Genomic DNA, 14227 nt, shown 5'->3' with positions numbered 1-14227 from the left:
GGTAATTTGCATATATTGTTTATTAACATATTAGCATGTGTTAACTGTAAGTCAAACCAAAGTATACCACAATCGTGCATATCCTTGTCGCCGAAACGACACGGTCATAAAATAGTTTACTTAACAATACCACAAGAATACGAACGACACTTTAATCCTGTAGCGCCATAATTGTTAAGGTAGGCTTGCAAAGTTAATGAGTATATAGAACATAGGTATAAACATAGCATGTGATAACAAGAATAAAACAATTATCATGTTTCAACGTATAGAGTGTGTATGTAAACAAGTTTAATCGTGAGTATGTGATTTGTAATAATGTGTACATGTTGCACCCAAAGTGTGTAAAATGGAAAATGGGATCGAGTATACTTACGGTTTGCGTAGAAAGTCCACGGACGTAAGTTTGACAAGTTTTGAGTTTAGAACACCGAAGTTACCCTACGAAGGGAAACAAAGGTGTGTGAGTTGCGGATTCAATTGTTGGATCGGATTTAGATTTTAGGGAATAATTTATAAGTTATAGTAACATGTGAAAAAGAGGTACCGTGAGAATGGTCATGCAAGGAGGTAGGATTATTAACATCCATTAAACCTCATTATATGATTCACCAAAGCACAAAATCATCAATGTGAAGATAAGAGCATAAACCTACTAGATCTAAAAACAACCAAGTGAGCTAGCTAGATGTGTGCATCCCAAACATGGAGAGTGTTTGGGGACGTGATGTAGCCTTGTCCCTTTGTTTGGAAATTAATTTAAGATTTAGTGGTATGAAGATAAGCTAACAAATCAAGCAAGTGAGGTAGTGGAACATCGCTGGAAATCCAAGGCTTCTATGGTACACTTTGACCAAAACACAAGTCCCACCATATTGAAGATAATGAACTTGGATGGTCTAAACACTTGTAGGTTGCTTGGAACCTTGTTAAAACAGAAGTTTTAGGAGGTTATTCGACCTCTAAACTTGTGGGAATCAACCCTATTCCAGGTCCATAACCATAGTTTTGGTTAGAAGCAAGGTAGGTTTAGGATTCTTACAAGAACAAGATAAACACATGTATGAGAAGTTTGATTAAAAACATAAAGTTTCAACTACTTTGGACACCATTTCTGGAGTTGTACCACCTTATTACACAAGTGAACATTGGGTAACAATCCTAGAGATTATCCAAGTGGTTTATTATAAGAAAACAAGGAGAAAAAGTAAAAGAAGTGAGTTAGAACTCACTTTGAACACTAGAGAGTATTCTACCCACAACAGGAATTTCTTGAGAGATTTTGGGTGTTTGGACAGTGGATTTGAGGTGGAAAAGTGTTAGAGAGGTGTAGATAAGAGGTATATATAATAGGGTAATTAGGGTTTGGATAAAAACAAGCTTGAAAGGTGACTGGGGGTGAAAAAGGTGACAAAAACGGACCAACTTGCGAGCTGGGAACAACCAGCTGCGGATTGACATTGGTCGCGGCAAGCGAGCAGGCATTCTTCCCCATCGCGAGGGGCGACGGGTATTGTTTCCTAACATTTTGTTTTTGTTCCACTTTTGGTCCCTACACGTTTCCTAGGTTATTTTATGTCGTTTTCTTGTATCTTGACTTGTTTTAAGCATAGAACGTGTTTGTAAACATGTGATGAGTATCGTGTGTGTATGTTTGATAATTCAAGTGTATGATAAGCCTCAGTTTGTATGTAAATGTGTATTCGATAATTGTTTGCGTATAACACAAGTATAACATGTATGAGTATTAAAATGAACTTTCATTATGATCAAAGTCTCGGATTACAAGGTTGGAAATGAAATACGAATATGATACGAATGCAAGTTTCTAAAAATAGATATGTGAAAACAACTTTCTAAATAAGGAAAGTACAGAAATGCGAAGCGTTATAATTTAGATCTAAAGATTCTGTTTTCAGATCTAAGCTTCAGAAAATCATCTTTTGAACTGGAGACGGTGTTGTGGTTGTAGAACTCAGGACAGATAATGGCTACCACGGCTGTGGGTGAGTGTTACTGGGGGAGAAAGTGAGATTTCATGGTAGCACCAAAATTTACTCTCCATTAAAACTAGATCTGGAAATGGGTATTGAGCAAGAAGAGTTGAACCAAAGAATGGGATGTGGGTCTCAAGAATAAATGAGGAGAATAGATGGTTCAATCCATTTGGTGAAAAGGGAAAGAAAAAAGTTGTCTAGGTTGATTCATTTGGTGAAGATGATGATTTGATTTTTAAATTAATAATAAGGATTTGTGGTAATATAGTCTTTTCATAATAAGGTTTAGGGGTAAAATGGACTTTCCATCAATGTTGAACGGTTAAACTGATGGCAGTGACTCAAATGTAGAGCTTTTCAAAGGATAGAGAGTCAGTCATCAAAAAATTAACTGCGGAGACTCAAGTTGACTTCGCCGGGAAAGCAGATGGACGCAAATTGCGTTTTAGTCATATAGTACGTGTTGATCTTAGAAAAGATATTTTTTATTCTTATTAAACATGTTAAACATACCCGGACACAATTTGTTTATTAAAAATGTTAGGTATGACAACCTAAAACTTGATTATATTTTTTTACCGGCAAACTAACCTACTCTTAAAATACTCCTATACATGTAACTTGCAAGATTTGAACCACCCACCTCGTAGATAGATGGAAGACCCCTTACCACCACATCATGTCCCTTGCAGAAACTCCGTTTTATGTTTTGTATTGTGTTAGGAATTGTCACCCCTAGTGGCACCAAAGGCACTAAGCAAAATTCAAACAATTATGAAAACAAGAACCACAATCGATACTAGCAAACCCGAGCACGACCTATTTATCAAATGAGTTAGATACGACAACCTAAATATGATAATCTTAGCATTGGGTTCTGTGTTATGTAAAAAGTGTCACCATATTGTCGAATACACTTAACAAAATTCAAACAATCACACAACAGAAGAATAACGACTGTGGTCATGTGTCAACCACTTGTACTGCATAATTAAATATTATCTCTATATAAATTAAGAGAAGATAAATAGTGACTTTTCCCATTTTAGTCCCTGTGGTTTTGGTCATTTTGACTGTTTAGTCCAAAGGTTTCACTTTTCGCCTGTGGGTCTAAAAAGGTTTTATCGTTGCCATTTTAGTCCACTGGGTTAACTTCATCCATTATTTATGTTAACGAGAAAGGCAATTCTATCATTTTATATGGCCGAATTGTCCTTTTAGTTTCACAGAATTACATATATAATGACCGAATCGCCCTTCTCGTTAACAGAAAAAATGGATGAAGTTAACCGAGTGGACTAAAATGGCAACGGTGAAACCTTTTTGGACAAACAGGGGAAAAATAAAACCTTTGGACTAAACTGATAAAATGGCCCAAACCACAGGGATTAAAATGACCTTTAACTCTTAACTAAATTACTTTTCTATCTCTAAATAGTTTTTTTTTTTAACGAACACGTTAATACCGTTTTAAACATATTTTTTAACTTTTATTTTTCTTTGCTATAACGAGTGTAGGGAAGGTTTTTTTTAGTTTAGTTTTTTCTTTTAACGAACGCGCCGATGCGCTTTTGAACATATTTTTTAACTTTTCTTTTTCTTTGCTATAACGGATGCACCGAAACCGACCGGTTTTCTATCGTTTTCTTTTTTGTTCACCTTTGTTATTTACTATATTGTTTTACCTTTTCTTATTATTTTGATGTTTAGAGCCAAGTTACGACACAGATAGCATAACACATTTAGATATCATTTTATTTAATTTTACGAATTTATTTATCCATTCTTATGGTGTGCTATACGTTCTGAATTTCAACCGCGTCCCTACGAAACACGCGAGTAACTACGTAGTTATTAATTAAAAATGGGATCCAACACTGAACAAAAGAACCACAATGCATCAACCATCCAAAATGAAACATTAAACTCAACTATACAAGTCTTATAAAAATGGAGTGAATAGCAGGTTTTAATAATTACTCTTGAACCTTTTTATAGAAACCTCTACTTAAGTTTTACAAATAACCAAAAGTTTTTCAATCTAATATTTTGTAAATGAGAAGGCTAGAAGGAATTTTCTCCAAGATTTCTTCCCAATTCAAAATTTATTGTATAAAGAATTTCGATCAAATGAAGTAGAGACCACGTCAATTTAAAAGTCATTTCCTCTAAAAAAAAGAAATTAATAAGACTTGCATTTTCAACATATACAAAAAGATGAAGATGGGCGGTAATAGTGGTGGCTTGGCTGGATTGGGCGGCCAAGGTAAGAGTGCCAGATGGCATTCAACAAAATTACATTTTTACTTCACTTTAAAATTACGATTTTGCCATAAGTTTAAAAATATGTTTTTGCCCCCACATAAAAATAAATTTACGTTTTTGCTCTCAGCTAAATATTAAAATTTTTCCCTCAGTTCAAAGTTACGATTTTACCCCGTTTAAATTTACACTTTTGTAAATAGTTTTTTTTTTCCTTTAAAATTACGATATTGCCATCAGTTCAAAGTTATGTTTTTACCCCACTTAAAAATAAATTAACGTTTTTGCTCCCAGCTAAAAATTTCAGTTTTGTCATCGGATCAAAATTAGGATTTTGCCCCGTTTAAATTTACAGATTTGCCCATAGGTTTTTTCTCACAACTACGTTACGATTTTGCCCTCAACTTAAATTTACATTTTGTCCATCGTTTTTGTTTGTTTTCCTGGTTAACTTATAATTTTGCCCCCAATGTAAAATTACTCATGCCGTCAGCTGTCTGGCACTCCCCCATTGGTCCATTTAACTTACGATTTTATCCCTGGAATAAAATTATAATTTCGCTCTCAGTTAAAAATTACGTTTTTCCCATCATTGTAGTTTTTTTAGCAAAACTATAAAAGTTTTTTGTTTTCATTGGTTAACTCTATTTAATTTTTTCCCGTGTCAAGGAGCTGCCTAACACTCGCTCATTAGTCCTGAAAAATTACAGTTTTGCCCTGAGCCGAAAATTACGATCTTATTATCGTTTTAGTTATTTTTTTCCTAGCAAAATTATAGTAGTGTTTTTTTAGTTGATTAAGAATTATTCGGCCTTCGCCCCGCAACACGAGCCGGGCAACTACTAGTTGTTCACAAATATCACTTGGCCAGATGCCACTATTTGCAAGTGATTTTCTTTGGGTTCTCAGAACTAGGAAAAAGTCTTAAAATGTATATATTTAACTTATTGAAATGGATAAAAATCTGAAAGAGTGATTGATACAAACCAAGTATGGTAGATGGCATGGTCGGCCCTAGCTAATACTTAGGGGCTGTTTTTTCCGGCTTTTAATAAGGTATTAATATTAATAGTTTAGACCTCTCGCTGGTTCAGTATTTAATAGTTTAGACCGTTTGCTTTGCGAGTAGATGTCTTCATGGTTCGGACATTTGCATCTGAAGGTTAAGTATTATACATAGTCTGAATGGTTAATACCTCTTATCTGAATTGGTCAGACATTTGCCTATGAATGGTTAAGCATTATACTGGTTCTTAATAGTTCAGACATCTTATTGGTTCAGACCTCTTACCGGTTCAGCACTTAATGGTTCAGACCTTTTACTGATTCAGCACTTACCCATTCAGAAATTGTCAAACAACCCTTTAGTTCTCTCTCACACTTATATTTAAATTGCCAAACAACCCTTTATATTCAGAAATTGTTAATACCTCTTATCTGAATGGTTAAGTATTATACATAGTCTGAATGGTTAATACTTATCTGAATTGGTCAGACATTTGCCTATGAATGGTTAAGCATTATACTGGTTCTTAATAGTTCAGACATCTTATTGGTTCAGACCTTTTACCGGTTCAGCACTTAATGGTTCAGACCTCTTACTGATTCAGCATTTACAATTCAGAAATTGTCAAACAATCCTTTAGTTCTCTCTCACACTTATATTTAAATTGTCAAACAACCCTTTATATTCAGAAATTGTTAATACCTCTTATCTGAATGGTTAAGTATTATACATTGTCTGAATGGTTAATACCTCTTATCTGAATTGGTCAGACATTTGCCTATGAATGGTTAAGCATTATACTGGTTCTTAATAGTTCAGACATCTTGTTGGTTCAGACCTTTTACCGGTTCAGCACTTAATGGTTTAGACCTCTTACTGATTCAGCACTTACCCATTCAGAAATTGTCAAACAATCCTTTAGTTCTCTCTCACACGTATATTTAAATTGTCAAACAACCCTTTATATTCAGAAATTGTTAATACCTCTTATCTGAATGGTTAAGTATTATACATAGTCTGAATGGTTAATACCTCTTATCTGAATTGGTCAGACATTTGCCTAGGAATGGTTAAACATTATACTGGTTCTTAATAGTTCAGACATCTTATTGGTTCAGACCTTTTACCGGTTCAGCACTTAATGGTTCAGACCTTTTACTGATTCAGCACTTACCCATTCAGAAATTGTCAAACAACCCTTTAGTTCTCTCTCACACTTATATTTAAATAATGGGATATTGGATTTCAATAACTCCAACTTTCATCAATTGGTTGATAACACTCCCAACTTTCAACTTATTGGCTGATAACACTCCCTAACTAACAGAACTCTGACACAGTTAGCTGATGTCAGTTGCCACATCATCAAAAATGTCATGTCAACCGTCACATCAGCTGCCACGTCATCAAAAATGTCACATCAGCTGGTACGTCATATGCCACGTCAGCAAAAATGGCCACATCAGATGCCACATCAGCAAAAACTAACTGGGTTAGGGTTTAGTTAGTTAGGGAGTGTTATCGGCCAATAAGTTGAAAGTTAGGAGTGCTGATGTACAAATCAAAAGTTCAGAGTGTTATCGGTCAATTGGTGAAAGTTAGGGTTATTTAAATCTAATATCCCTTAAATAAAATATACTCTTCTAGCACTTTTACTCATCTCATAGACTAGAAAAAAAACATAATACATTATATACCTTCTTGAGTGTTTATTTACATACATATTCAAATCCAAATTTCAATATCAAAAAGCAAGATAAGAGTAAGGTAGTTTGATTAGAAGATTCATTCACAAAAAATTGTAAAAAGGTGATCATTTTCTTAAAAGTAATAAGCTAATGATGATTATTTCCATGTAAGAAGAAATAAATGAGAACTAGTATTCATCTCTACCATCTTAGGAAAATTACGACAATCTCTATAGTTTTAGAGAAATGTTTCTAGATTTATATATCAATGATGTCTTCTTTGTGTTATACCAAGGAAGAAGTAGTTCTAAACCGATGTTTATAACCGAAAAGACAAAGAATAAAACTAAACCAAAATAGCTAGAACAAATAAGAAATCAATGGTTTAGTTATGTTTTTATATCACTATTTTTTATGGTTTGGTTATGGTGTATATATATAGACAAGTGTATTGTTATGAAATTTCAACCTTTATATTACTATTATTTTCATAAATATTATATTATAACAAGAAAACTTTTGTCATATTTATTGATTAAAACAAGATCAAACATGTCTATAACCCGAATTAACTATAAAGTATACCTATGTAACTATAACCTCAAGCCATTTATAATATACTTTATAAAAACCTAAAACCTAAACATTAGTCATAGGTTGAATCTTAAATGCTAACATACAACTAACCGAATTAACACACTTACCTCTAATGTAGTATTCAACCAATTATCAAACGTCAGCTCATGACTTTATACTCTAGTGTCTAAAAAGATAAGTCTTTAAGACCAATAGATTCTAGGTTTGATTCTCATAAAAAAGTTTTTCTCATATTTATTGAGTTTCTTTCTGAATTGGTGTATAGACATTATACTTAGTGGATATAGATATGATCGAGTGGTTCCGCTAATGTGCCGTTAAGAAACAAACATAATCCAAAAAAGAACTAGCTTAAATATAAATTGTAAAATATAGGGTTAAATCGAACACATTCTCTCTCTAACTTTACTTTGCACCGCTGTCTACATATACACCTCCACGCGGAAAACACCACCATATTCAGTTTCATCTCTCAAACTCATCGACAATTTAACTCAAAAGATCACAACTTACAACACTACACATTCACCATTTCTTGAAAACCCAACACTCAAACCTCAAGAAAAACAACACCCATCTCCTCAATTTCTCCAAAGCTTCAATCTTTTTCAATCTTCATCACACCCCTCATCAATCTTGACCCAATATACACTCATTCTTCCCCTAATCCTTGAAAACCCAACATTAAAACATCAAGAAAATCAACACCCACCTTCTCAATTTCAGTAAAGCTTCAATCTTTACCCAAAATACATTCATTTTTACCCTAATTCTTGAAAACCCGACACTCAAAGATCAAGAAAATCAACACCCACCTTCTCAATTTCAGTAAAGTTTCAATCTTTACCAATCTTGACCCAAAATACATTCAATTTTCTCAATTTCTTGAAAACCCAACATTCAAAGATCAAGAATATCAACACCCACCTTCTCAATTTCAGTAAAGTTTCAATCTTTATCAATCTTGACCCAAAATACATTGAATTTTCACAATTTCTTGAAAACCCAACATTAAAACATCAAGAAAATCAACACCCACCATCTGAATTGCTATAAAGTTTCAATCTTTAACACACCCACCATCAAATCTTGACCCAAAATGGTGGTAAAGATGATGAAATGGAGACCTTGGCCACCAATATTATCAAGAAAGTTTGAGGTGAAATTGGTGGTGAAGAAGATGGAATTTGGGGGTTGTGATCCTGTACATGCGGACACAGAGAAAGATTATCATAGGGTTGTGGAGATCAAGTGGAAAGGACCCAAGATCACTCTTGGTTCATTGAGGAGAACAGTGAAGAGAGAGGTTACAAAAGATGGGAGTATTGTTGATCCAAACGGTGTCGTTTTGTGGGATCAAGAATTTTGTTCAGTTTGTACCCTTTCTGGGTATAAAGAAAATGAGTTTCTTCCTTGGGAGATTGGGTTCAAAGTCTTGAATGTGAGTTCTTTCTTTATTCCAGTTTTAATTATCATCTTTTTAATTTTATTTATTTTTATTTTTATTTATTTTTGTTTTAATTTTTATGATAAGTTAGTGTTGTTTTGAATCATCTTTTCATGTGTTTGGATTGATTCTTAATCAAATTGTTTAAATTAGTTAATATCCTACCAGATTTAGGAAATTACTACTTTTTGTTTAATTACATATTTTTTAAATTGTTTTTTTAGGTTAGTTTAGTGTTGTTTTGAATCTTCTTTTCATGTGTTTGGATTGAATCTTAATCAGATTGTTTAAATTAGTTAATATCCTACCAGATTTAGGTAATTATCTACTTTTTGGTGGGTATCTTGTGGTTTATGTCATCTTGGCATATGCATAGTTGCATACATACATACATACATACATATATTATATAAAATTTGTTAGGTTTCTCCTACCAAAATTTAGGAGTTTTACCTTTGTCTTAATTGCCGAGTGTTATGTGCCTTATGTCCAAGGCTTGATGCAAAACTACCATCGAGCCGGGGGTCTCACTGGAAGCAGCCTCTCTGTTCCTACGGGGTAGAGGTAAGGCTGTCTACATCTTACCCTCCTCAGACCCTACCTTAGCTTTGCTATTGGTGGGATTTACTGAGTATGATGATGATGACGACCTTGTCTTGTGAGTATATATTATGTTTTCTTCTCTTATCTTGCAAGTTGCAATATGTGTGCTTATTGTATTGTATGCATTGAATAGTGTTATACATGTAGTTTCGTATAGAAATTTTTGGGTATATACGCTTCGACCCCCCACACCCCCCCCCCGGTCGAAAACGTCAAGCTTCGCCACTGATTGGTAGTTGTTCCATTTCAGCTTCCAAAAAGAGACACACTTCACTTTTAAAATCAACTTGTAGTGCTTCTTGTTATGGATTTGCAAAACTAGTTAAACTATGTAAATAGTGACCGAAATCACATGTTAATTAACGGGACCACAAAACGGAAACGGTTTAATAGACTAAATTAGGACATCTTGTTGGTAAAAGCTTAAAAGGCGATTATGTTGCAATTTTATAATATGTTTTTACTAAAAATTGGATCATTATTCTTTGATTTAGGGATCAAACACGGGCCCGAAGAATAAAGTTCCTTTAATCGGAAAGGCGTATTTAAATCTCGCTGAATTTGCTTCTTCTGCCAATGAAAAGGAATTTGAACTTAACATTCCGCTGATCGTTCCATCTGGAGCAACCGAATTTCCCCCCTCTCTTCATGTATGTAACACTAGAACATTTTATTGGTTAAAATCTTATGTATAAATCCTGTTTTACCCATGAAAGTGAAATATTCGACCGAAGATTTAGTTTTTGGAAACTGTTGTAGTATATTGGCTAGCATATTGTGTCAACCCGACCTACCTGTTAAGACACGAACCTGAAACAGGTAAACGCGAACACGACACGAACCTTATAATAAATATGTTTCTCGAAATGACCTTTAAGACAGGAAAAAGAGTTAATTACTATTTTCGTCCCTGTGGTTTGTCAAAAATCACTATTTCAGTCCATTAGTTAAAAAATTGCCATTTCAGTCCCTGTGGTTTCACTTTCGTAACAATTTCAGTCCACCTCGTAACCATTTCAGTCCATGTACTTACAGAATAAATGGACTGAAATGGTTACGAAAGTGAAACCACATGGACTGAAATGGTTACGAAAGTGAATCCACAGGGACTGAAATCGCAATTTTTAAACTAATGGACTGAAATAGTGATTTTTGACAAATCACAGGGACGAAAACAGTAATTAACTCCAGGAAAAACTTACCAACGTATTATACGACCTGTTATTAAAAATACATAAACTTTACTTCCAGGTTTTTCTAATTTAAAATTAGGAGCCCCACGTATTTTTTTATTAAAAATTATAAACGTGTCATTAACAGGTATTTAACATGTTAAGAAATATAATATAATTTAACATGTCTTAGCGTGTCGACCTGTTATAGACACGAAACCTGTTAATTTCGTGTTGGTTCGTGTTATGTTATCGTGTTCGTGTAGATTTGAATTTTGATCTGAGATGTATGGTGCAGATATCGCTTAGCATGGTGGAGTTGAGAGCCCCTCAACCAGTCGAGTCAACGCAAAGTCAAAGTCAAACATCCGAAACTTCATCGGGAGAGAAAGACGAGCATTCTAAACTCAAATCCGGATTAAAAAAAGTAAAAAATTTTAAGGAGTACGTATCAATTCGAAGAGGTAATAAAAAACCGTCTCATGTGGCCGAACACGAAATTAGCGAAAGCAGGAGTGACGAAGGTGACTATCCCAATCTCGTTGACTTTGACTCACTGGACGAATCACAAGACGGCAACATGGAAAACGCAACAATTCGGAAATCGTTCAGCTACGGAACTTTAGCATACGCAAATTGGGCCGGCGGGTCGTTGTTTGAGGACAACGTTTATTATAGTAACCAGAAATCGGATGACGGTTGCTCGCCAGAAGAGGATTTGACCGCTTCGGTTTTCGAACAGAGCGTAATTCAAAACTCGAAACGTAGCATTTTACCGTGGAAGAAAAGGAAACTGAATTTTAAATCACCGAAACCGAAGGGGGAGCCGCTGTTAAAGAAAGACTATGGTGAAGAAGGTGGAGATGATATTGACTTTGACCGCCGTCAACTCAGCTCCGATGAATCTCTTGCTGGGGTAAAATCTTTTCACTCCATTGTTTAACTTAAGATATAAATTTTTGAGTAAGATGCTATTTTCGTCCCTGAGGTTTGGCCACTTTTGCGACTTTCGTCCAAAGGTTTGTTTTTCCGCATCTGGATCCAATAGGTTTGGAATTTTGCTATTTTCATCCAACTCGTTAACTCCATCCATTTTTTAACGTTAAGTCAGGGGTATTTTCGTCTTTTTAGACATTTTTGTGATGATTAAAGGGTTTGGGCGTGGAGAAAGTCAACAAAGGTGGATCTTTTTTATCTTATATTGTTTTTAATTTTAATAAAAAAAATGTTTAAAAAGACGGAAATGCCCCTCATTTAATGTTAAAAATGGATGGAGTTAACAAGTTGGATGAAAATGGCGAAATTTCAAACCCTTTGGATCCAGATGCGGTAAAACAAACCTTTGGACGACAGTCGCAAAACTAGCCAAACCTCAGGGACGAAAATGGCATTTTACTCTAATTTTTTTATGAGATACTCGCTTTTAACTTTAGTATGTAGCTGATTTCACCATCTTTTTTCGCTAAAGATTGTTGAGATTTCATTTGGCAGTGTCATAAATCCGATGAAGACTCGTGTACGAACCCACATGTGGTATCCGAGTTCGGGGACGATAGTTTTGCGGTCGGAAATTGGGAAAATAGGGATATAATCAGCCGTGACGGGTGCATGAAGCTTAAGACGCAAGTCTTCTTTGCTTCAATCGATCAACGAAGCGAACAGGCGGCCGGAGAGAGCGCGTGCACCGCCCTCGTGGCGGTGATCGCGGATTGGTTCCAAAACAATCACCATCTCATGCCGATCAAATCACAATTCGATTCTCTAATACGAGAAGGCTCGTCAGAGTGGAGAAACCTCTGCGATAACGAAAATTACATGATCCGTTTTCCCGATAAACATTTCGACCTGGAAACCGTTCTCGAAGCCAATCTACGCCCGCTAACCGTAACCCCGGGAAAATCTTTCGTCGGCTTTTTCCATCCGGACGAGTCCAACGAGGGTAGTTTCGACTTTTTACATGGAGCAATGTCGTTCGATAACATGTGGGACGAGATTAGCCGTGAATCGGAAGCTTCTAGAAACAACGAGCCGCAAGTTTACATCGTGAGCTGGAACGACCACTTTTTCTTGTTGAAAGTTGACTCCAATGCTTATTACATTATCGACACGTTAGGCGAACGGCTTTTTGAAGGGTGTGATCAAGCGTATATCTTGAAATTTGATCGAGATTCAGTGATCTTCGAAATGCCTGAACAAATCTGCAGTTCTGAGGACTCTGCAGAAAAGTCAACAGAGGGTCCTTCGGAAAAGTCAACGGAAAAGTCAACTGAAGAAAGCGAGGTTATTTGTCGCGGTAAAGAGTCTTGTAAGGAGTATATAAAAAGTTTCTTAGCTGCTATTCCTATTAGGGAACTGCAAGCAGATATCAAGAAAGGTTTAATTTCGTCGACTTTGATTCATCACCGGCTGCAGATTGAGTTCCATTATACGCGGTCACTGCCGCCACAAACACCGCCACAAGCTGCCGACAGTGTTCAAGTGGCGGTCACTGCCACGTCAGCACCGATAACTGAGGCTGTATAAGAGGAGGATATGTGAGTTTGTAAGATCACTAAAGTGGTCAATATAAATGTGAGTTTGCAAGTATTTGACTTTTTCCGTTGACTTTTCTCTTTTTTTTTTTGTGGGAAGGGACAGTGGTTTGTAAAAAAAACTGAAAAAGGTAAAGTGTTGATAAGTCATAACCTCTGTAGTTTAATGTTTTAATGTTGTAGTGAGTTGTACTATGTGCAATGGAACTTGTACTTAATGTAGTTTTCTCAATATGTTTGTTAGATTCTATTTCATTCATTTTAGTGGTGAAATATCTTTTTTGTGCTATAATATTTTTAACATTATCTATTATGGTTTAAAAGTTGTAAGGGCAATATCCTGATGGTTTAATAAGAAAAAAAACATATATTTTCCAAAATGAAAAAAAATATAATCTTGATATATTAAAGGTTCCAAACTTAATCAAAATCTTATTTTTAAATGTTTTTTGAAGTTATTAAAAATACCATGTGATATTACACATTATGTAGTATTTCAAATGTTTTTTTTTCTAAAGAAAATGAAATATTACGTCTCAGATTTATTTCTTCGTTTCTTTTACCTCTTTCCACCACATCAGCAGCCACGTCATCTTTTGATGACCAATGATAGCAGCGTAGAGATGCTCTAACACTCAACGTGGATGCTCTAACACTCGGCAAAAGAAGCTGCATGACATGGAAGTTAACAAACAATCGTCTATATAGCGAACGCATATACGACGATTGTGCTATTAATCAATGTTTTCGCACGTATTTTTGGAAGTTTAGACGAATCATAATTTTAACATACAAAAATTAAATTAAGGGTCTTTTTCATCAAGTATGTTTTTTTTATGATATAAAACTGGAATCATAATGGTTCTTCAAATAAAGCAAACTTTCTGATACCCAGTGCGAAGCTTGACCCGAATGACCGGGTGG

At 35.1% G+C, this 14227-nt stretch overlaps 1 protein-coding gene across 2 annotated transcripts; it reads left to right on the top strand.

The window, feature by feature from the left end:
* Positions 1 to 7990: 7990 nt before the first annotated feature.
* Positions 7991 to 13546, top strand: LOC110891086. Of its 2 annotated transcripts, XM_022138745.2 has the most exons (4): positions 7992 to 8991; positions 10095 to 10250; positions 11071 to 11688; positions 12264 to 13546. In XM_022138745.2, exons 1-4 carry the CDS (start codon positions 8650 to 8652, stop codon positions 13293 to 13295), a joined length of 2148 nt encoding a protein of 715 aa, XP_021994437.1. In that variant the 5' UTR covers positions 7992 to 8649; the 3' UTR covers positions 13296 to 13546. The 2 variants fall into 2 exon arrangements, with proteins under 2 accessions (XP_035835975.1, XP_021994437.1); XM_035980082.1 differs by lacking the exon at positions 10095 to 10250 and having other exon boundaries at positions 7991 to 8991.
* The last annotated feature ends 681 nt before the right edge of the window (positions 13547 to 14227 follow it).

Source organism: Helianthus annuus, chromosome 11 (genome assembly GCF_002127325.2).
Source record: "Helianthus annuus cultivar XRQ/B chromosome 11, HanXRQr2.0-SUNRISE, whole genome shotgun sequence".
In the NCBI taxonomy this organism is placed as follows: Eukaryota; Viridiplantae; Streptophyta; class Magnoliopsida; order Asterales; family Asteraceae; genus Helianthus; species Helianthus annuus.
Note: the sequence above shows the minus strand (reverse complement) of the source record. Positions and strands in the feature narration are given on the sequence as shown.